At 55.6% G+C, this 27,239-nt stretch overlaps 3 protein-coding genes across 3 annotated transcripts; 2 read left to right on the top strand and 1 right to left on the bottom strand.

The window, feature by feature from the left end:
* Positions 1-1,388: 1,388 nt before the first annotated feature.
* Ccnp (cyclin P) lies at positions 1,389-5,753 on the top strand. Its single transcript, XM_047527196.1, has 7 exons — positions 1,389-1,433; positions 2,236-2,424; positions 3,923-4,012; positions 4,094-4,249; positions 4,783-4,941; positions 5,026-5,177; positions 5,588-5,753. Exons 1-7 carry the CDS (start codon positions 1,389-1,391, stop codon positions 5,751-5,753), a joined length of 957 nt encoding a protein of 318 aa, XP_047383152.1.
* A 3,188-nt stretch (positions 5,754-8,941) lies between these two features.
* Positions 8,942-11,293, top strand: Ttc9b (tetratricopeptide repeat domain 9B). The gene is made up of 3 exons (XM_047529668.1): positions 8,942-9,464; positions 10,078-10,260; positions 11,102-11,293. The coding sequence occupies exons 1-3, from the start codon at positions 9,044-9,046 to the stop codon at positions 11,209-11,211; spliced, it is 714 nt and encodes a 237-aa protein (XP_047385624.1). The 5' UTR covers positions 8,942-9,043; the 3' UTR covers positions 11,212-11,293.
* A 193-nt stretch (positions 11,294-11,486) lies between these two features.
* Map3k10 (mitogen-activated protein kinase kinase kinase 10) lies at positions 11,487-26,391 on the bottom strand. The gene is made up of 10 exons (XM_047529102.1): positions 25,115-26,391; positions 21,897-22,077; positions 18,892-19,040; positions 18,262-18,437; positions 17,435-17,681; positions 16,020-16,136; positions 14,084-14,255; positions 13,876-13,988; positions 12,835-13,524; positions 11,487-12,081 (listed from the first exon to the last, which is right to left on the bottom strand). Exons 1-10 carry the CDS (start codon positions 25,794-25,796, stop codon positions 11,759-11,761), a joined length of 2,850 nt encoding a protein of 949 aa, XP_047385058.1. The 5' UTR covers positions 25,797-26,391; the 3' UTR covers positions 11,487-11,758.
* Positions 26,392-27,239: the final 848 nt, after the last annotated feature.

Here is a 27,239-nt window from a genome sequence, read left to right as displayed (position 1 = left end):
ACCTGGGATTGAACCCAGGGGTGCTTAACCACTGAGCCACATCCCCAGCCCTATTTTGTATTTTATTTAGAAACAGGGTCTCACTGAGTTACTTAGGGCCTCACTAGGTTGCTGAGGCTGCCTTTGAACTCTTGATCCTCCTGCCTCAGCCTCCCGAGTTGCTGGGAGTACAGGCGAGTCAAGGCACTTTATTGACAAAAACTGCATTGCATCTTACTACATTTATTGGGCCTTCTCTCTTCTGGCTGTTCATTTGTGTTCATTCTCTTATGTACCTTTGAGGGTCCAGTCATCGAGGTCAACAAGTTAATGTTGCCACAAAGCTCTTGCCAATAGACCTTAATCAAATTTTACTAATAGTCACATACAATGTCTGCATAATTTTAAAAAAGCCCTGGGCTGGGGAGATAGCTCAGCTCGTAGAGTGCTTGCCTATCAAGCACAAGGCCCTGGGTTCAATCCCCAGCACCGCAAAAATAAATAAATAAAAAGCCCTGGCTAGTAGCTCCTCCCAGGCTGCGTTGTCAGGTTGGAGCCTCACAGGTGGGCTACTTACTCTGCAGACTGTTCTCATTCAGAGCTTATTGCCTGATGTTTCCCCGTGGTTAATCTGGAGCAGAACTTCCAGAAATGACTGCCCTCCTGGGAGCACCCTATGAGGAGGCACAGGATGACAGTTCATCCCTTAACTGGTGATGACTGATTCCTTGGTTAGGGTAGTGTCTCTCAGGTCTCTTCACTATCTGGGGGACATAAAGAGGCCTGGGCTTTTCAAGTAGAGATAGGGGAACAGAAGGAAATGAGGGAAGCAGCAATGGGCCAAAGGTTCTCACGGGAAGTGTGACTGGAAGTCACTGGTCCAATGTCCAAGTCTTCCTCCTGTTCAATTTTCCCAGGTTGTTGACTTGGTGTCTGAAACTAGCAAGCTGTTTCCTGCCTTGGGACCTTTGCTCATGCTGTTCCCACCTCTTGGAATATTCTCCCCTCTCCTTACAGTCTGGATCTTTCTCCTCCTCCATGTTTTAGCTCCATTGTCCCACCTCAGAAAGGCGCTCCTGGGTCCTGTCGAAATTATGTCCAGCCTGTTCACTCATTCATTCAACAAATATTTATTGAGCACCTACTATGTGCCAGGCCCCGTTTTAAGAACTGGGGATAATGGCAATGGGGGAATGGCAGACAAGAAGCCCTTGCCATACGTTGCTTAGAACTCAGTAAGTGCTAAGGATGAGGATAAGTGCAGAGAATGGGGATGGGTAGTGCTTAGAATGGCACTTTCCATGGAGAAGGTGACATCTAAGTAAATACCTTAAAGGAAGTTTGGAAGGGAAACAGCCTGAGGGAAGAGCATTTCTTGGGAGGGAACAGCCAATGCAAAAGTCTCGGGTATGAGGAAGAGCCAGAGGGCAGTGTGGGCGGCTGGGGAGGACTGGGTGAGCGGGATGGGCAGACGGGCCCAGGGCTTAGGTGTGTGGATGGAAGCAGACAGCATAGGCGGGCTGGGCTTTCAACGTCAGGGAGATGGGAGCCCTGGTGCAGCTCTGAACAGAGGCAGGTGTGCTTTGGCTTAGGCGTGCACAGGATCCCTCCGGCTTCATGTGGGGAACAGTGTGGGGCAAGGACTCAGGGAGAGCAGCCTGGACGCCCCCACACCAGTCCACACTGATTGCTGTGAACCTGTTCCTATCGCCCGCTGGGCAGGAGACTGTGCTTCCGGAAGGCACGACCCACAGGCGATTTAATCACGGAAGACCCCGCGCACAGAGCCCTTCCTTAGATGTTTGTTAAATGATTTCCAGCTCCCATCTTCAGCTCTTACTGTGTCCGGCTCTGCGCTGATCACTCAAGCAGTCTTACGGCGTCCTTGGGACAACCCTGTTGGCTGAGTTTTGAAACCATTCGTGTGTTATAATTGAGGAACGCAAGACTAAGGTCGGCGGCCAGACGAGCATTTGTCTCTGGCAGCCTGACCTTAGGCATCTGGCGGAGGCAGAGCCCGCCTACCGAGCATTCGCCTCTTGGCATTTGCACCTGCCCAGGTAAAGGGAGCCCACTGCGCATGCGCCCGGACTAATTCAAAGCGTCTGGCGCGGGGTCGGCCCTCCGGCTGGAAGCGTCTGTTCTGCTGTGCGCGCTGCCTCAGCCTGGAGGATGCTGGTGAGAGGCAGGCGCCTGGGCCCAGCTCCCGGCTAGGCCTCCCTCCAGGGACTGACCCCCGGACCCTCTTCCTTTCAGGGTCCCAATGCCTCCCTTGATTCAGAGCTTCGGGGCGCCCCAGTCCCCGACGGCGTCGCCGCGGGTACGAGGGTCCCCCGGGGGCCCCCGGAGAAGCTGTGCGCGCCGCCGGGGCTGGAGGAGGCCCTGAGCTCGCTGGGGCTGGCGGGGGAACGCGAGTATGCCGGGGACATCTTCGCTGAAGTCATGGTGAGCGGGCGACCCTGGAGGGCAGCCGGGGCGCGGGTTAGATGCGCAGAACCTGGCGGGCTCTCCTGACACGCGCGCGACAAGGGTTTCCAAATCCCGCCGCGCCAGCCTCGCCCGCCCTCACCGTGGCTTCCCGGCACTGGTCCCCAACCCCTCAAGTGCCAGGCGGTTCTCTTTTCCCCTCGCAGTTACCGAATGCCCTTTCCCTCTATCCTCTGGCTGTCTGCAGCCTTTGCTGTGACAGCCCATGGTCGCTTGTGTTGGTGCCACACCTGTATTCGGCTCACGAATACTGAACCTTTGTTAACGCGTTTTCGAGTATGTCCTAGGCACTGTGCTGCTAGTGGTGAGCAACCCGGTCTGTCCCCATTCTGGGGGACGGACAAGCAAATGCACTTCCTAATTACAGAAGGCCACAAAGCCAACACACAGGTCACGGCAGTCGTCAGACTCCAGGAGACGGACCAACATCCGCCAGCACCTCTCCGGGCCCAGGTCCTCGGCTAGAAGCTGAGATAAATCTGTGACCGGAACACAGGGCTCAGCCCCCGCAGAGGCTGAATGCTGTGTTCCCCAAATTCTTAGGTTGAAGCTGCTTCTCCAGTAGGAAGGTGTAAGGGGGAAGTAGGAAGTAGGAAGCAGTCTTTGGGAGTCTCATGAATGGGATGGTATTCCTATAAAAGATGCCGGTGGTGGCACAAGCCTCTAATCCCAGAAACTCCGGAGGCTGAGGCAGGAGGATCACAAGTTTAAGGTCAGCCTGTCTCAAAAACGGTTGGGGGTGTCACTCAGTGCCTTTGTGGTGCTGGTGGCCTAGCAGGGCCAGCAGATAAAACACACCCGGAAGCAATGGATTCTTTAGTGAGAATACTAAAGAAAAAAGATGAGGGATGGGATGGAGGGAAGGAATATTGAGAAAGGGAAATTTTAGCAGAGACTTGACTGAGAAAGTAATGCAGAGAGTCAGGGAGAGACAATGACAGGTAGAGGCAATGGTAAGTACCAAGGTCCTGGGGTAGGAATAAGCTTGGTGTAGTCTGAGCCAAGAGAAGGCTGATGTGGCTGAAATGTGGGTTGTGATGGAAGAGGTGACAATGATTGGAGGCAGGATTTGAGAGTCTAATGGAAGTAGGATTTTCTCTTAATAGTCTGGACTTCCTTGGTCGGATCTGTCTTTGGATGGACACTTCTGCATGCTCTGAGGGGGATGGATTTGAGGGTTGGTGGTCATGAGTGGAATTTGAAAATGCAACATGGGGAGACGCCCAGGAAGCTGTGTGGCCAGCGGGGCTACACAGTGGAGAGGTGGTTGGGGGATATCTAGAGTGAAGTCCAGGGTTCCAGATGGGGTTGTGGAGGAGGTGCAGTTAGAGAGGACGGTTTGGGTGTGGCACTCTTGCCAAATCCAGATTTGCAGGAGGCTGCTCACTCTGGGCTGGAGCTCAGGTGTGCCAGAAGCACAGGTGTGGAGAATGGGGCTGTTCTTGCCCATCCCCAGGTGTGCCATGCGCTGCCCCGGAGAGCCCTGCCCCGCACCATTACTCCAGAGATGCGTGCGCTAGTGGTGGACTGGCTGGTTCAGGTGCACGTACGTACATAGTGGGGAGGGTGCGGGGCTGGCTCCCTGTTACTACCTGAGACCCTGGTAGTCACACGTGCCCCTCCCCAGGAGTACCTGGCCCTGGCGGGGGACACGCTTTACCTGGCGGTGCACCTGCTCGATTCCTACCTGCGCGCCGGCAGAGTGCGTCTACACCGCCTGCAGCTGCTGGGCATGGCCTGCCTGTTCCTGGCATGCAAAATGGAAGAGTGCGTGCTCCCCGAGGTACTTCCGGGGTTGGGTTCTGGAGGATGCAGCCCTTGCTGTAGTCACTAATTAAATGCCTACTGTGCGCCAAACTCTTTGTGTGCTTCTGGAATCCTACCGAATCTGTGTAAGGTAGGGGCTGCTAATGTGCCCCTTTAACAGGGGAGGAAACTGGAAGCAGAGAGGAAGACATTTGCCTGAAGTTAAACAGTTGAATTAGTGAATACACTAATTATAGTCCCTCTCGAGTAGTTAACATGCAGAAACTCAAAGCTTCCTTATGAAGTAGGGAGTATTATCTCAGTTTTATGGGTGAAGAAGAAAGGGAGGCAGAGAGCTTAATGGATGTGCCATGTCACATAGTGAATAAATAAAAGGTGGATCGAACCTGGTCATTGACTCTGAAGCCCGTGCTATCCACGATTTTCCAACAGTCAATGGTCCCGTTTTACAGACCAGGAAACTGAGGTCTGGAACTTGGGCTGAACCGACCCCCCGACTCCAGAGCTGGGAGTCCAAGGCTACCTCACATATTTCCCTGCCATCCTCAGCCTGCCTCCCTCTGCCTGCTGAGTGCCGGCTCCTTCTCGAGGGCAGAGCTGCTCCGCGCAGAGCGCCGCATCCTGAGCCGCTTGGATTTCCGACTGCACCATCCTGGCCCGTTGCTGTGCCTGGAGCTGCTCACTGCGCTGGCGGGCAGCGGCCCCCAGGTGCTTATGTGTAAAAGCGTGGCCTGTGCGCGGGAGGGGCGTGGCAAGCGAGGCGGGGTGTAGTCTGAGGTTCACTTCTGGCAGGTGATGCTGCTCGCCACCTACTTCCTGGAGCTGTCCCTGCTGGAGGCTGAGGCTGCAGGATGGGAGCCTGGTCGTCGCGCAGCTGCGGCTCTGAACCTGGCACATCGCGTGCTCCACGGGGCGGGCTCCAGGCCCAAGCCGACGCTTTACAGGTATGGCCTAGGCAGAGGGCCCGTGACAGGTCTCCGCCGTTTCAAGGAGCCTCCCTTCTCGGTCCCCGTCTTTACTGTGTCAGGGAATGAGAGACAATTTGGGACGGGGCGCAACAGACTAGATTTTTCTGGGTGTGGGAGAGAAGGCGGTGTCTACCGCCCAGAAGGATCCCATTTGCCGTTCTCTGGCGATGCGAGAGAACAGGGGGGTTTGTGCAGGCCGGGGGCCCTTCAGTTTGCCTCAGGGTGGAAAGTGGGGTCTCCCGCATCCAGTCCCCCAGTCACGACCTCGGGAGGCCCCTGAACCGCCCCCAGGGCCGTGTCAAGTCTTTTCAGCTTGGAACCTTCGGCCCAACGCTAGGTTGTCTCCGCCTCTTCCCTGTCTCCTTCTCCTCCTCTCCCCGCTGCAGCTCCGTGGAGCTGGACCCCCTCGAGCGGTGCATGGTCCGCGCCTCTCTCCGGGGCCCCGCTCCAGGCCGCGCCGCGGTCTTCCTCAAGTACGCGCGGCCCCAGCGCCAGGGCACCAGCCTCGCCGCCGCCCGCCTGCTCCGGCGTCCCCAGCCTGGGCCTCCCTGAGCGCCGTGACCCACCCAGAAAAAAGCCGAAAACTCTCATTGTGTGTTCGTCTCCCGCCCCAATAAAAGAGTCCTTTTTATTCTGAGCGCTCTCGGTTCTCGTTGATCACTTTCTGCCCTCCTCTCGCTTCTGATTGGTCGCTGCCAGGGCTCTCGTCCCTCTGATTGGATATTCTTACCAAGTCCTTAAGAGTTGAAGACAGACAAGATGCAAATTCTCAACTCTTCCGCCAGGGGGCCCTGGAGGACTTCACTTGGCGCCACTCAGGGTAAAACTGGGAGCCTCAGGGTTGGGAAGAAATTGCAATACAGGAACTGGGGAGAACTGGGAATGCCCGCCCCACTCATGAAGAATTTTACCTCCATGACGTCCGCTATTCCGATTTTACTCAAGTGAATCTAAAAGTCTGCAATGCCGCAAACATCTCTGCCTTATATTCTCAACAAACTCCGTAATTTTTATTTTTATTTTTTTTAAACCAGGGATTGAACCTAGGAGCTCTTATCCACTGAGCTGCATCCCCAGCCCTTTTAATTTTATTTTATTTTATTTTATTTTGAGACGGGGTCTCACTAAGTTGCTTAGGGCCTCACTAAATTGCTGAGGCTGATTTTGAACTTATGGTCTTCCTGCCTCGGCCTCCTGAGAAGCTGGGATTACAGATGGTCGTCACCACATCTGACATAACTTAGTATTTTTTAATGGTTGTACAAGCCCCACACATCACATATGCTGGCCTGTGAAGGTCATCAGTTCGTTAGAGTCCTTGAGGGAAGAGATCAATAACGGAGTTTGATTGGCTTAACCCCTAAAGTGCCAATGTCAATACTTACAGCAGCATCCTCACAGTGCTGTGTCATGTGAGTTAATGTATATGAAAGCTTTAGGACAAGGCTGGCACTGAGTAGGAGTAACAGTGTTTGCATTGTATCCTACTAGGACTGGGAATAGGGTGCAACTGTCTCCCACTTAGCACAGTGCCCTAGCATGTAGCCAGTTAGTAGGTCAGAAAACATATCAGTGGGTTTCCATGTTTTTCATTTTTAAAAAACTACATACATCCCCCGCCCCCAAGGTGCAGAAAGGTTAGTGTAATGTTTGGGATTCATACTCAGGAATTTTAGGTTCCTAACCAAACCTGAGTTTGGAGGTGCAGACAGGAAAATGCTTCTCTGCCTGGGGTGTTCAAGGTTGGACCCCAGGGATGTGGGAAGACTTTTTCAGTAAAAAAAATTTACAGCAAATTACAATAAGATAGAGGCAGATGCTGCCATCGGGGTGGGACGTAGTGATTTCAGGTTATGGCTAGTGGATGGGGCCTACAATGGAACTTGGGGATGCTGCAGAGAGGGGATGTGCCACGGGGGCAGTGGTGGGGACAGTGGAGGTAGAGGCTTGGTGCTGAGGCCCCAGCCAGGGCCTTGGAGCAGGGGGAAGGAGTGGAGGTACATAACATTATTCACTACTAATTCAGCAATTAGATATAAATATTAATAACTGCTGGAGAGGATATGAAGAAAAAGGAACACTTGCACACTGTTGTTGGGATTGCACATTAGTATGACTATGGAAAGTGGTATGAGCCAGCTCTACCACACCTGGGTCTTTATCAGCATACTACAGTGATACGTGCATAGCCAAGTTTATAGCAGCACAATGCACAGTAGTCAAACTGGAACCAGCCTGGCTGTCCATCAGTGGTTGAATGGAAGAAATGTGATATATATGTATATATCACACACACACACACACACACACAGTATATATATATAATGGAGTTTTATTCCATCATAAAAATGAAATCATTTGCAGGAAAATGGATGGAACTTGAGAACCTTATGTTCAGTGAAATAAACCAAACTCAAAGACAAGGGCCATATTCTCTGTCATGTGTGGAAGCTAGAGAGGAACAAGGAAAAGCGTGGAGGGGGAAAGGGGTCTGGTGAAAATCAAAGTGAGGTCAGTAGAGGAAAAGGACCAGGGGGAGGGAAAGGGAAATGCTGGGGAAGGGTATTGGCCAAATCATAGTTCATCGTGTGCACGTACAAATATGCAACAACAAATCCTGCCATTATGTGCAACTGTAATTCACCAATAAAAATAAACGATTATGTATGAATGCTGAGTTGGAGCCAGGCATTTGTGGTTAAATAATTCAGGATCTAATAGTTGGTAAGAAATCATCCATGACTACCAAGGCCCTGTACTGAGTGCTTTACCTGCATGATAGAATTTGGTCCCTGCCACCACCCGACGGTAAACTTACTTGTTATCCTCATGTGTCACAGAAGGAAGTCAAGTAGAAAAAGATCTGAGAACTTGACTGAGGTCATATAGCTAAGTGGAGGCTAAGGAGGGCGGCAAGACGGTCACCCCTTCCACCTCCTTTTTCTTTCGTGAGTCTCCCACGTGTTTCCTCCCCTGCATATTCTTTTATTAGTGTGCTGCTCGCCCTGGGACGTCTCGGGCGTGTGTGCTTTCTCATCGGCTTTTCCACGCAAGAGGTGAGCTCGGTGAGCACAGAGGCGGACTCTCTTGGTTGTAGGGTTAGCCCCTCCTCCAGCCCTCACTCGCCACCTCCGCCAAGGGCAGGTGCCTCCTCTGGGCCATCTCAGCCCTGCACTCTCTCCCTGTGCTTTCAAGCCAGTTCATCGTGGGCTGTCGTTGTTGGTCACTGGTCTGCCTGTCTTCTGGACTTGGGGACCTAGTGAGGGTAAGGTCTGAAGTCCTCAGCATCATCCGGAACAGAGCCAGGCACAGAGAAGATAAAGTGAATACTTGTTTGTTGCATAAATAAGAGAATGAATTCTACAGTGGATATTATTCACCCACGTTACTGGATACAGAGGTCCAGGTGATTTAAGTGAGATACAACTAGCGAGAAAATAAGGGGAATTCGAATGTGGGCAGTTTGAATCCTTATTCTGTGTTTGTATACAATACACCAAATGTTTAGTGGACCGAAAACCAGCTTTCTGCTAGGTTGATAGCTTCTGGGTCCTTCCCTCAGGCGTATCTTTTCCTTCTCAAAATCTTCGGGAGCTTTGGACACGGGGGCAGGGAGCGGGCAGAAGGGGCGATGACGGTAAGCGGAGTGTTGAATAAGGCAGAGGAGAATGAGGACTGGGGCTGATTTGAAGATAAGAAGGGAAAGTCTTGAGGGGCTTCTCTAGACCCATAGGGGGCAGCCGGAGTCGGCAGCCGGAGGTGCGGGGGCGGAGAAAGGGTGGGGACCGGCCCCGCGGGGGGCGATGCGGTAGCTGCAGCGGCGGCCGCAGGAGTTTCCCACAATGCAGCGCGGCGCGCTGTCCCCGGTGCTGATGCTCAGCGCTGCCCCGGAGCCTCCGCCGCGCCCGCCTCCCGCCCTCTCCCCGCCGGGCCCTGGCCCAGGTCCCCGCCATGGCTCGGCGCGGCCGGGTCCTGCCCCAGAGCCGTCGGGGACGCTGGCTGCGGCGCTCGACAGCAGCCTGCGGGCCGCCGTGGCATTCAAGGCGGAGGGCCAGCGCTGCTACCGAGAGAAGAAGTTCCGGGAAGCCATCGGCAAGTACCATCGGGCACTGCTGCAGCTGAAGGCGGCGCAGGGGGCCCGCCCTGGAGGCCTGCCGGCCCCCGCCCCCGGGCCCGCCACCAGCCCCGGGCCTGCCCGCCTCAGCGAGGAGCAGCGGCGCCTGGTGGAGAACACGGAGGTGGAATGTTATGACTCTCTCACGGGTATGGGGCCGTCGCGGGGCACAAGAGGGGCATGTGTGAGAGAAGCGGGAAGTGAGGGACAACCGGGAGGTCTTGGGGACTGGCGGGCGGGGGCTGGAGGCTGAAGGGGCCAGAGCCATGCATGGTCTGTTGAGAGAGACCTCAGAACTTGATCAAGGCAAGGGGTTGAGGGCAGACGATCACAGTTCTGGGTGTCTGGATGGAGGGCGCTGAGATGCAGGAAATGGGCTTTGGTCTGGGTCTTCTGAATCCCACTTCCCTGTCATTCTTTCTGCCCCTGGCCAATAGTCAACCTAAGGTGAGAAGGGCTAGCCTGGACGAGCCATTCTATGCCTAGTCCCTCGCCTCTGTGGCAGCCCTTAGCACTTTTGCCTACCAAAACCCCCGAGCTAATCGTCGGAGCTTGTCTGTGTCTTTCGCGCCCTCGAGCGGCGGCGCAGATTGAGTCTATTCTGATGGGCCAGTGGATTGGCGCCCCCTAGTGGCCTCAGCCCCCTTGGGAGATGGGGAAGGACCCAGGTTCCCTGCACTCGGGAGACCAGACTTCTGGAAGTCACGTGGGTTCTAGAGATACCAACAGGCTCTAAGAGTGCACGCCCCGGCGCCCCTGCAGCTTGCCTTCTGCAGTCGGAGCTGGTGAACTACGAGCGCGTCCGCGAGTACTGTCTCAAGGTGCTGGAGAAGCAGCAGGGCAACTTCAAGGCCACCTACCGCGCCGGCATTGCCTTCTACCACCTGGGCGACTACGCACGTGCGCTGAGATACCTCCAGGAGGCCCGCAGCCGGGAGCCCACAGGTGAGGGGCAGGGCGGGGAAGAGGTGATGGCTGGGCCTGGGCTGGGGAAAGGGCTAGAGTAGAGCAAAGCGGGGCAGAGCTCTCCTCCCCTAGCGCTGCCTGGAGGGAGTGCTGTACCACTGGACGTGTCTCTCCATCTGCCTACTCCTTACACACCCGCCACTCACTCCCCCATCCTCACCAAACATCCACTCCCCCACCATTCCTCTGCCATCTACCCGACCACTCCTCATCTAGTCTGTCACCAACCCATCCTGACACTTCCCATTCACCTACTCAATCACTTCCCTATCCACACACTCATCCTCATCTCCATTACTTTCCCGCCCCAAATACACTCACCCTTCACTTGTTCACTAACCATTCACTCACTCACCTACTCGTCCACGCAGGGCAGGTGATGCCGGGAAATTGGTGTGTGGAGGGATGGGGAAGAGGGGTTTTGGAGGTAACGGCCTCACATGAACACAGACAACTACATTTTGCATCGAGTCAGGAGGGAAGAGGCTGACAGTGGGTGCATGGTGCAGAGCTGGGAGCAGAGCGAGCTGAACTTTCCTGTTAAGTGGTTTGGAGAACAGATGTCTCACAGATGTCGCTGGGGGATGAGTGGAAGTGTGACAGGAACCTCTGAAGAGGCATTCCTGGCAGAGGACACAGCGTGGAGGTGTGAAATGTTTCTGGCTGTTGGTTGCAGCTTGGCTTCTGGGGAATGGTTTTTGGCAATATGGGCTGTTGGGGAGCCACTGGAGATGGGGACAATGGGTACAAGCTGAGGTGGTGTGGATGTCACCTGCTGCCCCAGGACAACCAGATAATGCCCTATCCACCTCCCCTGCAGACACCAATGTCCTTCGCTACATCCAGCTGACCCAGCTGAAGATGAACCGCTGCAGCCTCCAGCGGGAGGACAGTGGGGCTGGGGCCCCTGCCCGGGATGTGGTCGGCTGAGGTTGAGGGGCCGCCTGCCCCCTCCCTCCCACCTCGCCATGTAACTTCCCCAACTCATGCGTTTGCTGGTAAAGCACTTGTCACTGACGAACCTCTTTGTGTGTTGTTCTTGCCGGGTTTACGGAGAGGACATGGGGTTGAGTTTTATCCTTTGATCATAGAAACCCAGAGAAGCCCAGGAAGGGAGTGGGGGTGTGGGAGTGTCCCACCGGGGTGAGCCAGCCTGAGGACCTGGGCTGGGAAAAGACAAACAGCCAAGCAAGGTAGGGGCAGGGGTAACCTTTAATGCTGCATTTTGTGCCAAATCCCCCATGATGCCCTGTCCCTGAGTATCCCTGCCCACCCTCCTCCCCACTGCAGGGTGGGCACAGGGCTCCACCCCCTGGGGTACAAAGGAATAAATTAAGTGTCCCCCCCTCCCTCCTTTCCCAATAAATAGTGTTGAGTATCCTGCCCAGGGCCTCCCCCGCCTTGGGGCACGGCAGGCTGGGGCGGGGCCTGGGACGCTACATTCATGGCTGCCCAGGCGGGCGATGGTGGGCAGGCCTTAGTGGGAGCCATGGGCCCCACACAGGGGCACCGTGTTGTCCTGGCTCTGCCCCTCCATGTCCATGTCCAGCAGTGTGGGCTGCATGCTGGGGGGCCCAGGGCTCTCTGGAGTGTCTGGCCTGCTGGGAGGCGAGATGGTGAGTGTCCGACCAAAGGAGACCAGTTTCCAGGGGTCCAGACGGGGACGGCTGGCAGCCGGCCGGGGTCTTGGGGCAAAGGTCAGGGTGGTGGGACGGCCAGGGAACTCAGGGGGCCGGCGGCGGGTGGGGAACAGAGCTTGGGGGTCGGGCAGGCGGGGGAAGTCCAGGGGGTCTCGAGGGCCTGGGGAGAGAGGATCAGATGAGGTGAGTAGGGTGGGGCGAAGGGCGACATTTCAAAGTCAGCAACATTTACATCAAGAGTGGAATTTCTGGCTTCTCTTGAAGAATGCTCAGATGCTGGGCCCACAGTCCAGCAGGACCACTGCCTCTGAAAGCCGGAAGCACTGGGACCTTGCCCTGGTCTCCATCACTTCCAGTGGCTCACCCAACTGGGCGCCACTTCCGGCTTGTTCTTTAGCCCTTTGAAACAGGCTTCTTGGTTAGCTCTAGCCAAAACCCTGTCCCTCTTACACCGGGCAGGGTCCAGGTAGACAGGCATAAGGCATGACATTGTCTCAGAATCAGGATCAAAACAGCACCTCACTACATAGGAAAGGACTGAAGAAAGCAATGGTCACTGTCATTAACAGCGGCCGAAGCCTGGTAGGCACTTAGCTCCTGCCAATACCGTCACCTTTGTGGCTGTTAGTTGGTGGAAAGAGTAGTGCTACTTAAGAATTAGCGACATTAGTGTCGCTGCAGTTAAAACCACCTGCCTGCAGTTTGCCACCTAATTCATCCTATGTCTCAGCCACCCTGGCGGGACCCACAAGGCTGCCAGCAATGCGGTGCGGTGCGGTGCGTGGGGACGCAGACGCTTCCCCCGCGTGCTAGGTAGGAGGCTGCAGCTTTCGAGGTAGCGGCTGGGCACCGACCTGACCATGGCGGGAACAGGGCAGTTGTCTGCGCCATGGCTGCGCGGTGCCTCACTCACCCGGGCCGTGGCCGGTGGGCTCCAGCGGCCCCCGCTGCCCCAGCGCCCCATCCGACGGCGTCCGCCGGTGTCCACGGCTCACGGCGCGTGCGGCCGTGACGTGGGTGGGTGTGAGCGACTGGCGGGGGTCCTTCTTGAAGCTCTCCAGCTCCAGGTCCACCAGAGGGTTGCTGCTGGGCGAGGGCACAGGCGGGGAAGGCGGTGGGGAGGGCACGACTGGAGCGGCCTCATCGCTATCGGAGCGCAGCAAAGAACGCGTGGAGTTGCAGTCGGACACGGACGACAGGGACACGAGGGTGGCCGAGGGCGCCAGGCCGGGGCCGGGGGCTGAGTCATCGCGGCGTCCTGGGGGGCGCCCAGTCGGGCTCAGGCCCCGGGGGAAGCGGCCGGCGCGGGGGAAGAAGAGGCCGTCTAGCCAGCCCCGCTGCTCTTCGCCATCAGCTACGCGCGCCTCCGCCACGTCGGCACCCAGTCCCACGGCGCCCAGCAGCGTGGCGCAGCCCAGCAGCGCCAGGTCACAGCGCCGCCGTGTGCTGTGCCCAGGCCGGGCTGGGGGTGCGGCTGGCGGTGACTCCCACGGCGCCCGCACCCCTGGGGAGGGCTCAGAGGGCAGCGGCACCGTGAGGTAGGACGGGGTGGTGTAGGGGGAAGGGGGCACGCTGCTGCCTCCGTCCGCCTCGGCGAACTCTTCTGCAATCAGAGGGACGTCAATCGGCTGGGGCGGGGTGGGTGGTGGGTGGCTGGTTCTGCTGCCCTCGGGGACCTCAGGGCCCACAATGACCCCCCACCCCCCAACAGCAAGACCCCAGATGCCACTAAGCAATGTTTTTGAATTTTTCTCCCGCAAAAGGCTCAGGTTAGTGTGTCCTTGCCCTGGGAATGACCCCCAACCCCCAGGGACCAGCTATCCCCCTTTCCAAGAATGCCTCCCACCAGTGGCTCCTGGGTCCTGCCCTCACCCTGGCCCTGGGCCGTTCTCCTCTTTGGCCAGGGCGTCTCCTCCCTCCCTCCCTCCCTCTTCATGCACCCACACCCTCTTACCCATCTCATTGAGGCTGGCGAAGCCAGGGGCGATGGGTGTGTGTTTGGGGGATTTGCCCAGGTTGGGGGCACTCGATGACCACTGTTTGCTTCCTTCCCCCAGAGCCTTCAGCCTGCAGGGGGCACGGAGGGATGGGGGAGGGGAGTCGGCATGGCTGCCTGGGCCTATGGTAGGCACAGGGGCCAGTGGGCACCACAACGCCAGTACCTCTCCTCTCCTCCAGCTCGCTCCTTCTGCAGGGTGGAGCTGGGCCCCCATGTCCGGCCCTTCTTCTTGCCCCCAACTAGTTCTTCCTTCTTTGGGGGCCCACTGCGGCCCCACGTCCCACTGCCACCACTGCCACCACTGCTGCTGCCACCGCCACAGTCCACAGGAGTCACTGGGTCAGGAAAAGCCACTTGGTTACTGGGTCTTGGAAGCTTGGTCTGTCCTCCAAGCCACTCTCCACCTGGGAGTCTAAGTCCTTCTGGCTCCCATGGCGACACTCCTGTGCAAAACCTGCACACCACCCCCTGCTGGGGACACAGCTCCTCCGCCCCTCTGCCATCTTCCGGGGTCAGTTCCCTGGAGCCCAGGCTCTCTTCCCTGTGGGACCCACACTCTGCACATACCTTCAGGAGTATTTGCTACTACTAAAGTTGCTTGTCTCTGTGTCCCCTGCTAGAGTGACCTTCTGGGACTAGTAGAAATCTGGTGTCTGAAGAGGGCGTGCGGAGAGGCTGGGGGTGGGGCCAAGGTTGGGGAGCACGACAGGGTGGGACAGGCTCAAGAGGTGGCTTTGCACCTTTTAACTCATCTACACGCTCTGACATGTGGCCTGGACTGTGACCATCTGTCCCTTCCAAGTCTCCATAGTAGTCCCTAGCACCCTGATGGCCTCTCTGCCTTTATTCCTCACAGCAGCCAGAGGAAAGAGGTGAATCTGATCCCAGCATGCTCACATCCCCCTAGGCCTTCCCGATGTTTAAATAAACCCCAGGCTGGCAGCAGAGCTTAACAGTGGAGTGTGCTTAGCTTGTGTAAGACCCTGGGCTCCATCCCTAGCACTGCGAAAAAAATCAAACTCCTAACCTTGGATCTCAAGGCCTTGTGTGATCTGACCCCTGGGGATCCCTTGACCATTGAACTAATGCTGTCCCTTCCACTTCCTCTACTCTGGACAAACTGGCCTTCTCCCCCCACCCTCCAGTACTGGAGATCAAACATCCCTGACCCTTTTATTTTTTTGAGACGGGGTCTTGCTAAATTTCTGAGGGTCTCCCTAAGTTGCTGAGGCTGGCCTTAAACTTACAATCCTCCTGCCTCAGCCTCCTGAGTCACTGGGATTATAGCATGTTGGCCTCTGGGCTGGTAACTTGCCCTGCTTGTTCCGGCCTTTCCCCTTTGCAATTCCCTCTGTGTCCTCAGATCTGCGCATGTTTCACTCCTTTCCATAAAGGGCCTGTTCAAACCTCACCTCCCTCACCTTTCCTTCTCTGATGGCTAATTTTATATGTCAGCTTGACTGGGCTAAGAGATGCCAGGAGAGCCGCTAGATGTGACTTCTGGTGTGCCTGTGAGTGTCTTCACCAATGTGGGCGGGCATCGCCCCCTCCCTGGTGCGGGGCAGGGGGTGAACAGAAGGTAGAAGAAGGTGCTCTCTCTACTTGAGCCGGGACATCCATCTCCTGCCCCAGACAAGGTGCTTTTGGTTGGCAGGCCTTTGGACTTGGACTGGAAGCACAGTACTGACTTTCCTGGGAGCCGTCTCGCAAGCAGAAGACTGGGGACCTTCCTAGCCTCCATCATCCCGGGAGCCAATTCCTAATTTTCTTTCTATATGTCTAAATACGTCCTATTGATTCCATATCTCTGCTGAACCCTAATACATCTCCTCTTTTTTGTCTTTTTGGTACTGGGGATGGAAGCCATGCATGGTAAGCACAGGCTTCAATGCTGCACTATATCCCAGCCCCAAAGTCTTCATTTCCTTTCCTAATTACTACTGGAAATTATTCTGCTTATTGACTGGCTGTCTGTTTCCCCCGATGAGAATAAGGGAAGGGATCTTGCCTCTTCCGTTCGGTTACTCCTTTGGCCTGGTACATGCTCAGGGATGTTGTTGACTGACTGGCTGACTGATGGAGGCTTTGCAGATACTCACGGCGAATGGCCCTCAGCCTTGGGATGATGCTGGGGCTGGCAGGGGGGCTGGCCCCATCGGATCCTTTCCGCTTGTCCAGGGTGGGAGAGGCCTGGACTGTGATCTTATGCTCGAAGCCTGCAAAAAGGAAGAGACTTTCCTAAGTAAATGGTTCTCTGGTAACAGAAGGGAGGTTTCCTTGTGAAAGTACAGAGGAATGATCGCATGGGAACACCACGTCTGTCATTCCTTACTGCAGTGGTTCTCACAGTGCGGACCAGGCCAGCAGCAGCAGCAGCTGGAAGCCCTCTTGGAAATGCAAATACTCGTGCCCTTTTTGACTGGCAATCTGGGGGTGAGACCAGGTCTAACTGTGCTAGGCGAGGATCCAGGTCTGAGGGTCCAGGATGGTAGCCGTCAGCTCCATCTCAGGAGCACCTGAAACGGGCTGCTGCAACTAGAGAACTGGAGTTTAACCTTTATTTATCTTACTACAATTAATTTAAGTTTAAATTTAAAAACAGAAACTTAATTTGGTCACTGGAGACACAAGCATGTTTAGAACAACCTAGGTATGTGAATCTAGTTTTTCCAACTCTCAATTTTATAAAATCTAAGTGCAGATAATTTTTCTTTCTTTTTTCTTTTTTTGGTGCTGGGCCTGGAACATAGTGCTTTACCACTGAGCTACATCTCCAGCCCCCAGATCAAAAATATTTTTGTGTGTGTGGTTATAGGGATTTAACCCAGGAGTGCTCTACCACTGAGCTACATCCTGAGTCCTTTTATATTTTTATTTTGGGATAGGGTCTCATCAAATTGCCCAGGCTGGCCTCGAACTTGTGATCTTCCTACCTCAGTTTCCATAGTTGCTGGGATTACAAAAACTTTGTGCCACTGTGTGCCACTGTGGCCAGCCCCAGATCCAAATTTTTAATGAAAATTTACTGCCCAGCTTGAGATATGCTATAAATATCAAACGCATACTGGATATCAAAGATTCAGTGCAAAAAAGAGAAGGTAAACTACCTCAGTTTTGGGGTATTGATTACATGGATATATTAAAGCTATTATCACCTGTTTCTTTTTACTTTTTAAATGTGGCTCCTAGAAAATTGAAGATAACATACATGGCTAAATTTCCATAGGCTGGTGCTGCTACAGGGCTGGCTCTGTGGCTTGCGACATCACAGAGAGAAGACAACCAGACATGATGCATTGTGTGCTTCCTAGGAGAGACACATTATCTGGGAGCCACTCTTTGGGGAAAAAAAAAAGTTAAAGAGAAAATAGAAGCGAGCCGGGGATGTAGCTCAGTGGAAGAGTGCTTGCCTAGCTTGCTGGAGGCCCTGGTTCCATCCGAAGCACAGCAATCAATCAAAGGAAGAGTTAAAACCCCACGGCCCCTTGGAGGATGCCCAAGGAACAGGGTGTACCAGAGGGCAGGCTGATGTGGCTGCTGCCTTCCCGCAGCTTGAGCAGGCGGCTGCGCTTGAAATTGCCCTTGCGTTTGCGGACCCGGGGCTTCTCCTGGCTCAGCTGGCACATGAGCAGGTGCAGCTCACGTTCCACGATGTCCATCTCTCGCTCAGCCAGCTCCTGCTCCCGCCGACGCAGCTGCTCCTCCTGGAAGCGCTGCTCCTGTGCTGCCCGAAGCAGCTCCTCCTCCCGGCTGCGGAGCTCCTGCGGCGGGCGAGACGCAGAGGCAGGGAGGGGCTAAGCCACCCTGCCCCTGGCATGGGTCCCAAGGCCGCTGGGCCTCCTGGGTGATCAGCACCAGGGCACCCCGCCGTGAGGTCCATTGGGTTCACACTCCAACTCACACTTTGCTAGCCAAGCTGGGTGCCAGGGTAGGGGAGTGTGTTAGCCCAAGAAAGGGGTGCCTTTTCCTTCTGCCCTACCCCTTTTTAAACTTTTCAATCTGTAAAATTTCAAACAGCCACAAAAGCAGCGAAAGGTGCGCCCCCATCTACCCAGCATCCAACTTCAACAATGATCTGTACTCGCAAATTTCATGTGGCCCTCTGCATTTTTGCTGTAGTATTAAAGCCAATTCCAGGCGTCATGCAGTATCACCTGTGAGTACCTCAGCACAGGGTGCTTTTTTCTCATTAATCCACCAACAGAAGGTTGTCTTTTCTTAATATGCAAAAAGACCCTGCATGGACCCAAAGGCTGGGGTTCAGGGGGCGGGACTGCGAGGCACCAAAGGCAACAGAGCTCAGGGATCCTGCTCTGCCCTCCCACCGAGCCTGGCCTTCACCTTCTCCTTGGTCCGAAGGTCATCAAACATGTGCTGAATCTCCAGCTTCCAGTCCTCCTGCAGGGAGTGGAAGGACTCCAGTGGCATCTGGAACAGGGCTGACTGTTCTATGACTTCCAGCCGCTTCAAGATGCTGCCGAAATCCGGCCGCCCATGTGGGTCTGGGTCCCAGCATTCTGTGGGGAGAGGGACGGGCATGTCAGCAGTCATGCTCTGGGAATCAGTCTGTGCAGAGAAGGCAGGACTCTGGGGACTGTGGACAAACAGCTTCCATGGAGCTAAAGGGAAGACTTCAAAGCCAAGCTTTGGCACATTTCCCTCAGTGACCTGCTGGGAGAGAAGCCCCAGGCCCTGCTCCCTGTGGAGGGGCCTGTGATGGAATTAAGGATCCGGCAGGAACCCCAGGGCCAGTGGATCCTAACAGCAAGAACTCTGGCCTGCACAAAGGTCTGGGGAACAAAGGGGCCGGTTGTGGGGGACAGTGTCCACAGTCACAGTCCACTGTGTCCTGCACCTTCTCTCTTACTCCTGGGCACACGGGTGTGGGGCGGGTGTGAAGGGGGAGGACTGGGCCCAAGGGACCCTGCCACCCACAGCCGAGCCTGCCCTCTCCACGGGGCCCTGGCTTACCCTCCAGTAGGCGGGCAAAGGGCTCGGGGCAGGTGGAGGGGATGGGCAGCGTCAGCTTGTTCATGGCCACGCCATACGCCACGGCCAAGGCATCGATTTCACGGTAGGGGACCTCACCCGTCAGCAGCTCCCAGAGCAGCACCCCAAAGCTGCAGGTAGGGGAGAGGGAGGGATGATGCTGCAGCCCAGGCCAATCCTCACCTCGCCCAGCTCTGGCCCCACGGGCCTCCCTCACCCCAGCATCCAGCCCAGCAGATGAGGCCCCAAGAACCTGCTCTGACCCTGAGGGGCTGTTCTCAGACAGACAGGTGGGGCTCACTCTGGTCTCGCCCCTGGGCTCTGTCTCTTGTCCCTTGCCCCTGCCTGGAGACCTTGGGTCTCCCATGCCTGCTGGGCAAACCCATCCTTCTTAGCCCTGACCTTTGGTGACCTCTGAACACCCTTGGACCCCACTCCATCCCCAAGTTCATCTTGCAGCCACAGGAACACTGAGTGAGACCTGCACTTCCCGCCTCCAGCCTTGGCGCATGCCACTCCCTTGTCAAGAACACGCTTCCTTTTGTGTGACTGTCCTTCAAGTGCTAACTTGGGTTGCCCCCTCTTCCAGGAAGCCTTCCTTGATCCCAAAGCCTTCAATGCGAGGTAGAGGCCCCTCCTCTACGTTCCCCCAGAACCCGCAGCACTTACCTCTAAAAGCAAGGTAACACTATTTTACACTTATAGAGCGCCTACTCCAGGCCAGGCACTGTGCTAGGCACTCTCGGTAATCCTCACAACAGCCCTGTAAGGCAGAAGGTATCCGTATGACCCCTATTTTATCTCATGAGCAGGCACAGTTTCAGAGAGGTTAAGCTGCTTGCCCAGGGTCACACAGCTATAGGGGATGGAGCCTCACATGGACTCAGGTCTGCCTGATGCCCACAACAGGGCCCTTAATGGCTACACAATACCAGAGTATGCATCACTGGCTACAGTCACCTGCACATTCATCTTCCCCAGTAAACTGCATTTTCCTGGATCCTGACTGCCACTTTGTGCAGTTTCTAACTTGGAGTGGATCCCTATTCTCTCTGGATATCCACTCATGCATTTCTTTCTTTCCTTTTTTTTTTTTTTTTTTTTTTTGATATGGGGGATTGAACCCAGTGGCACTTTACCACTGAGCTACATCCCCAGCCCCTTTTTAAATTTTGAGACAGGATTTTGCTAAGTTGCTGAGGTTCATTCAGCCCTTTTATTAAGTGCCAACTGTGTGCAAGGCACTATTCTAGGCATAACTGTTGCCTTCAGGCAGCCGACAGCTTCCCCTTCCTCCTCAATGACAGCACTGGTGATTTTGAACTGGGCACATGGTGCCTGGAAACATTTTCCATCCTCCTTCACAGCCAAGTAATCCCAGAGGACTACCATGCTGTACAGTGGAATGAAGGAAGGCGTGCGGGAGGCAGTCAGCTTTCAGCAAGTGTCCTTAAAGAGCATGATGCCCCTTTCCTCCTTTCTTTTTCCTGCTGGTTGGAATGTGGACAATAAAAGTGGAATCTCAAGCAGCCAGTCTGGACCATGAAATGAACTTGGGATTGGAGGCCACCCACGGTGGAGAAAATTAACAGTGGTTTCCACCCAGAGGTGGTATCATCCCCCACCTCTCCCATGTATTGGAACCTGTGAGGATGTTTTGATTGTCACAATGGCTGAAGAGTGTTACTGATATTTGGTGGATGGGAGTCATGAATATTTAGTGTCCTGAAAAGTATGGGATAGAACAATACAAGGAAGAAGTAACCTGCCCCACACAGAGAGCCCAACATAGGAGTCTGGATCCCTGGCACTGGAGATGCCGGATCAGTCCCGGGCTTTACATAACAATAAAAACTTCAGTCTTGTTACTGTGTGGCTTCTCTTCCTTGCAGCTGAAGTAGATATTTGGGGCCATAAATGAATGTCTGGTGTAAAACCAGTTGGGACTTCTCCAAAGGGCTGCTCTGCTCTAGGTTGGGCCCAAGACTTCCTGTCTGATTTTTCTCTTCCCTAAACCCATTAAGTTGCTGTTTGGGCAATTTGGAGCCTCAGCTGGGGACTGATGGAACAGTAAATGAGAAGACCCTGGGACTGGTTCCAACCAAGTAGAGGCCCTGCTTGAAAAGCTTCTATTGCCACTGACTTGCTGGACACAGCTTCCTCAACTGGCCGCCCGCCACCACTCCTGTCGGCTGAGATCCATTCTGCACCCCACAGCCAAGGGAGCGACTGAAAGGCTAAATCGTAAACGCCCCTAATGGCTCTCCACCACACTTTGACTCAGACCCCTAGGGGTTCCCTCACGCAGACTGCTGGGCGATCTCCACGCATTTCCTACCCCCGGCTGACACACGCTGTCCCAGCACACAGGTTCCTGCCTGTTTCTGGAACATACTATGTTCATTTGCACCTCAGCACCTCCCTTGTGGCACCCAAACGTTGCGTGGCTGGCTCCTTGTCATTCAAAACTCACCTAAAGCAGTTCTCAGAAATTCTCCTTCACGCCCCCTCGTGCTTTTCTTTACTATCTTTTAAATGATCATTTTCTTAACTTAAAACAGCTTTATTCTTTTAGTTTCTTGTGTATTTTTGAAAAAGTTACGATCCCTGAGGGCAGCAACACTATTTCTGTTGACTGCTGGGTCCCTGGAGCCCAGTGCGCTGCAGAAGGGAAGAATGAACACTGCCTCCAAGGCCTCCACCTCCTGTCCAATGGGCTGGGGGCACGGGGTGCTGAGGGGCTTCTTGGTGCTGACATCTCTGTCCTATCTATATCTCTTGATGTTTTTGTCCTAATTCAAGTCCCTCCTCAGGGACACCTCTGCTGCCATTGCAAGTGACGACTTTGGGGCCTGTTCAGTGCTGTGCTGATGGGCAGGAGGCCCCTCTGCCAGGCCCTGTGTTTCATCAGGAAACTGTCCCTCCCCAATACCCTCCCCTGCCCACCCCCCACTTCCCTGATGCCACCCCAGCCCGCCTTGCAGCACCTCCAGACATCGCTGCTTTTGGAGAAGAGGGAGAGGCGGATAACCTCCGGGGCCATCCAGGCGTAGGTCCCAGCGGCGCTCATTTTGGTGGTCTTGTGCCACTCGCGGGCAAGGCCGAAGTCCGTGATCTTGAGCACCGTGTCTGCGAGGTTGTGGTTCTCAATGGCCTCCAGGATAAGGACTGGGGAGTAGGAAGAAAGGTGGGTCACCCTGACCTGTGGGGCTGCAGACCTCAGCCTCCCAGACCTCCGCGTGGCCCCGCTCTGTGGCAGCTACTTGCCAGGCTGGGGTCCCCCAGCCCCTTCAGTCCCTCCTTGCAGACCACACCAAAGGCCAAGGTCTTGGTTCTCTTTGGTCCTGACCTTGACTTCTAACCAGACTGTAAGTGGTCCTGCAAACCATGAGTAGAAGGGAGGAACGTGGTCTCCTGCAACAGGGCCCCAGTGCCACTGTTTCTGAGTTCACACTCTGTGTGACTATTCAGTTCTTTCCACCAAATGAGGCAGACTATATCTCCCCATTCTTTTTGGGATGGTCATACAACTTGCTTTTGATAAGAACAAAGAGGACATGGTACAGTGCTGCTCTAAATCTAGGCCTTAGAGACTCTGGGGTCTGCTTGTCACCTGGATCTTCTGCCATCACCATCACAGCATGCCTCAGCTAGCCTGTTAGTTCAAGGAAGACGGGAGATACTGGGAGCAAGACCTCTCCAGCTAAGCCAGCTAAGTCCTGAGCACTCCACCTGGCTGGCAAGGGCATAGACAGTAATAAGTGATTGTTGTTTTAAGATACTAAGTTTTCAGGGTGGTTTGTTATGCAGCAGCATTGTGACAAAATCTGACTGATACAACCCCAAGCATGTCAAATGGTTCCAGCTGACTACTACGTAGGGTTATTACTGACAGCAATAAGTCATGGCTACTGTTTGCACTAGGCTAAGTCCTTCATAAGAACTGACTCACGAGCAACCTGTTTTTATTGACTAGTCCACTAAGGCTTAGAGAAGTCACTTGGCCAACAGCATATGGCTAGAAAATGGCCTTCCTTCTTTGCTTTCCATGTCTCCTCTTTGTGAAGTCCTGTGACAGAGGGAATACCTCCTGGACTTACACTTTATTTCTGCATCTCTCAGGCTGGCCCAAAATAAGTCCTCTTTAAAGATCTACATCTGCTTAAAACCCTCTAATGACTTCTGCTATATGCAATCAAATACCCAAGGTCCCCAGCCTGGCCCCTGCCTGCCATTCTGATTTTATCTACCCCCCACCTTGGCCTCAACTCCTGCTGTTCTGGGCTTGCTATTTCTCTACTGAGGCAACTCGTTCCCATCCCAGGACATTCCCCCCGATCTAAGGCTAGGTCCTTTTTATTCAGGTCTCTGCTCAAACACGGCCTTCTCTGCCTTACCTTTGATCTGCTTTATTTCCCTGAGAGCCCCTGGTACTCTCTGAAACTTGGGAATCTACCATCCTTTCGCCCACCCACCTATGTGTTTATCTGTCCTCTATTTCTCTTTACTAGCATATAAGTTCCATCCTGGGAAAGAGCCCAGATCTTGCCATGCTCACTTCTGTAATCCCAGGTTTGAGAACAGTGCCTAGCACATAGTAGGTGCTTGAGAATAAATAATGAGCAGAGGACACCAGCTGAAGAGCTCCCGTGAGGAAACAGTACCATGGCCACCCTGTGCTCTCTCTGGCATGGGCGTGGACATGCCGGAGACAGCACAGGGCGGCTTAAGAGCTCCACTCGCCTTCGTCCAGGTCGCATTGGCGACCTGGGCATGGGGCTGCTGTGAGTTGGTCGGGGTGAGCAAGGACCATGAAGAAGCCCAGGCCTTTAAGAGCAGGATGCAGGACCCAACACTTCAGAGGTTGGAGTGCAGTCATTCATGAAGGCAGGGACCACCTGCATCTGTCTGGCTCAGCCCCCCAGCCCAGGCGTGGCCTGGGCATGTTATGGGTATTTGGTAGCTCTCTGCTGAATATACGAATGTCAGGTTTGGGAGGTGAGGATGACTCAGCCCTGGATTCTAGGGACTTATACACAACAACATAAAAATAGTGGTATAGATTCAAACAAAATTGGAGGTGTAGAACTAACAGAAATCAGGAATAGATGAGATGGGAATGTTGAGGGAAAATGGGGAACCCTCACTTTTCTGGACTTAAGTGTGAGCCATGTGAGGGCAGGGAACACGCTGGCCTCATTTGCTGGGGATCGCTTGCTCAGTACACAATCTGGCATTGAAAATACCAAGTGAAAGAATGAAGATGTGAATAAAAATATGAAATGGAGTAGATGGGGCAGAACAAGAATGGAAGAGCTAGGAAGGTAGGATTTTCCTCCTGCTGTATCCCTAGGACAGCATCTGGCACATAGCATTCCAGAATGATCTGTAGAATGAATGAATGAAATGTGTAGTTTATGAGTACTGTCAGTTTGTCTTGGTCCCTTAGGATGCTGAAGCCCCAAGATGGAACCACTATGATTCAACCGACCAATCAACATTGGAGAATGTGTGCTAGGCCAGGCAGCCTGGAAGCTTTTATATAAGGCACATTCGTTTTCTGCCTTTCTCATTTATTCCAGTTTGCATCAGAGGCCTAGCAGGAATCCAGGAAGTGGTTCTCACCAGGGGGGGATTTTGCCTCATGGGTGATGTATGGCAATGTCTGGAGACATTTTTGGTTGTTATAGCTGGGGATGGGAATGCTGATAGCCTCCAGTAGGCAGGGACCAAGGAGACTGCCAAACAACCTAAAATGCACAGGACAGGCCTCACAGCGGTCCAGATACAAATGGCAGTAGTGCCAGGCTGGAAAAAACCTGACTCCAGGTAGGCTAGGTTCTTTTTGTTTCTGCCAGGAGGACTCTGGCATCATGATTGGATGGTGTGCGCCAAGAGGGCAAGCATTGCATCTGTCCTGTTTGCCATAAGGAAGGGCCCAAAGGGCCTGTCCTCGTGTTCATGGATACTTATTTATTGATCTACTGTGACTATAACCTGGGAAGCAGAATCATCCTTCTGCCTTTCTGAACCTTCTTCTCCCTTAATAGAGGCAAGGCCTACCTCACCAGGCCCTGAAGGTATACTGCTGCTGCTCCTTCCCCCATGCACAGTTGCCATCTGGTGCCCCTTGTCCTGTTTCCCGCCATCTAGGCTTGGCCTGCAAGGTTTTGTGGAAGGGTTTTGGGGAGAAGATACCACTTACTGTTGATGGACTTGAGGTCCCGGTGGATGATGGGCACGGGGGCATCATTGTGTAGGTAGTTCATGCCCCGGGCCACCTGCACAGCCCAGTTGACCAGCACATGAGGGGGCACCCGACGACCTGCCAGCACCCTGCTCAGGGCGCCTCCACGGGCATACTCCATCACCAGGCAGAGGTGTGGGGGGCTCAGGCAGGCGCCCCTCAGGGCAATGATGTTGGGGTGCTGCAGGGCTCCAAAAAGCCGGGCCTCCTGGCGCACCTGCTCCGCTGTCACTGCCGGGTCCCGCTCAGGGTCCAGTCGGGCGGCCTTGACTGCTACCTCCTCCCCATGCCACAGGGCCCGATAGACCTTGCCAAAGCCCCCCACACCGATGATCTCCTCCAGCTGCAGCTCGTGGAAGGGGATCTCCTGGGGCAGCTGGAGGCCCGCGGGCGCGGCGGGTGCAGCAGGGGCCACGTAGTTGCTGGGGAAGACGCCCACACGGCCGCTGGGCAGCTGCCCGGTCCACCAGCCCTCATCGCCGGACACCGCACAGTCCTGGGAAAGCACCTGGACGCGGTCGCCCCTCCGCAGGGTCAGCTCCTCGTCGCCCACCGCCTCGTAGTCGAACACAGCGGTCCAGACGGGCCCCGCGGGGGTCGTGCCCCACTCCTTGGCCGCCGCCCCCTCCTCCTCCTCCATGGGGGAGGGGCCGGGGGCTGCGGGAGGCCGCTTCACACTGGCTGCCCGCGGGATGCAGAGGGCGGGCCCCGGCGGCCGTGATGGGGGGCAGTCCCTGCTGGTCTGAGGGGGCTCCTGGGGGCCATGGCTGGGGGAGGGCCTCCGCTGGAGCAAGAAGGAACCTCCTTAAACGGGCAGGGTCGTCCCCGCAGATCCGGTTGTCCGGGCGGAGCGGGTGGGAGCGGGGCGGCAGGTTCACCTGTCCCCTCGGATGTCAGGGCGCTAAGAGGGCCTGGCCGCGCGGCTCCCCAAATCCTGCCGGGGCCCGCCGGTGGGGGCCGAGGGTGAGGGCAGCAGGCGGCCACCCCTCCTCGCGCCTCTCACCCCGCGCAGCTCCACCGGCGGCCCCCGGCTCCGCATCCCCGGCCACGACCGCCGGGCCGGGCGGGGGTGGCGGGGCCCCGGGGCGGCCGCCCCGGGCCGGGGTGGCGCGCCCCTCGGCCTCCTCACGCGCGGGGCGGTCGGGCGGCCCCCATCCTCGGCACCGGGCTCCCGGTCGGCCCCAGCCCCTGCCCCCGCCCGCGCCGCTTCCCGGGGCCGCCGGCGGTGCCGGAGTGACGTGTGGCCGCCGCCGCCGCCGCCGCCGCCGCCGCGGTGCCGCCTGGGAGTTGTAGTCCCGGGCCGCGCGGCCGCCGGGCGCATCCCCGCCCCGGAGCCCGCTGACGCCCTGGGCTCCAGGGGCACCCCGCCGGGGTTGAGCCGGGCTTCGGACTCTCCCTCGGGCCAGGTGGGCTGGGCGTCGGGAGCGGACCAGCGCTTGTGACACGCCGCGGGGCCCCGGCCCAGGGTGGGGTCCGTGGTCACCGACTCGCTTAGCAGAGCGCAGTATAGGAGCTGAGCGAATGGCGATTACTGCTCGGGTCCCCGAACGCAGCCTGGACAAGGTCCGCGCGAGGGAGGGACCCTTGAGATCCCCGACTGGAGCTGCACGTTGGGAAGTGAAGTCTGCCTTGGCGACCGGGTGCTGCCGGAGGCGGTCCCCAAACCGCGGGCTTCGGGGAGCCGGATTGTGGCTGGAGCAAGCCAGGGGGCCCCATCAGTGGCTAGGCCTCCTCGGGAAAGACGGGGCCGGTCGATGCGTTTCTGTCCCTGGAAATGTCACAGCCACATCTGCTTCCTTCCCGGCTCTGGGTTCTTCTGGCTCCGCAGTCAGAACTTGTGCTCTCCACAATCCCCCACCACCCATCATATGGTTCATTTTTTTGGGGGGTGGGGTGGGGGGGTGCGTGTGTGCATTTTGTGCCAAGTTCTTTGTGCAGATGGTATCATTAAATCTTCACGAAGAGCCCCATTTTACAGGTGTCTCACAGAGAAGTGAAGTCACTTGTTATAAATGGCAAAATGGTTATAAATGGCAAAGCAAAAGTCAAAGGCATCACCTGTTAACAACCACCATGATTTTTT

The sequence above is a fragment of the Sciurus carolinensis genome, chromosome 16 (assembly GCF_902686445.1).
Source record: "Sciurus carolinensis chromosome 16, mSciCar1.2, whole genome shotgun sequence".
NCBI lineage: Eukaryota > Metazoa > Chordata > Mammalia > Rodentia > Sciuridae > Sciurus > Sciurus carolinensis.
This window is presented reverse-complemented; position numbering and strand designations above follow the sequence as displayed.

What these genes read in the sequence shown, in the direction of transcription:
- Ccnp (XM_047527196.1), top strand. Translation starts at nt 1,389, where the DNA reads ATGAGGAAGAGCCAGAGGGCAGTGTGGGCGGCTGGGGAGGACTGG. An exon ending in ACATCTTCGCTGAAGTCATG is followed by an intron (nt 2,425 to 3,922) that starts GTGAGCGGGCGA and finishes GCCCATCCCCAG; the next exon opens with GTGTGCCATGCGCTGCCCCG. An exon ending in AAGAGTGCGTGCTCCCCGAG is followed by an intron (nt 4,250 to 4,782) that starts GTACTTCCGGGG and finishes TGCCATCCTCAG; the next exon opens with CCTGCCTCCCTCTGCCTGCT.
- Ttc9b (XM_047529668.1), top strand. Translation starts at nt 9,044, where the DNA reads ATGCAGCGCGGCGCGCTGTCCCCGGTGCTGATGCTCAGCGCTGCCCCG. An exon ending in ATGTTATGACTCTCTCACGG is followed by an intron (nt 9,465 to 10,077) that starts GTATGGGGCCGT and finishes GCGCCCCTGCAG; the next exon opens with CTTGCCTTCTGCAGTCGGAG. An exon ending in CCGCAGCCGGGAGCCCACAG is followed by an intron (nt 10,261 to 11,101) that starts GTGAGGGGCAGG and finishes CCTCCCCTGCAG; the next exon opens with ACACCAATGTCCTTCGCTAC.
- Map3k10 (XM_047529102.1), bottom strand. Translation starts at nt 25,796, where the DNA reads ATGGAGGAGGAGGAGGGGGCGGCGGCCAAGGAGTGGGGCACGACCCCC. An exon ending in CGAGCTGGAGGAGAGGAGAG is followed by an intron (nt 13,989 to 14,083) that starts GTACTGGCGTTG and finishes TGCCCCCTGCAG; the next exon opens with GCTGAAGGCTCTGGGGGAAG. An exon ending in GCCCACCGGCCACGGCCCGG is followed by an intron (nt 12,082 to 12,834) that starts GTGAGTGAGGCA and finishes CTCTCTCCCCAG; the next exon opens with GCCCTCGAGACCCCCTGGAC.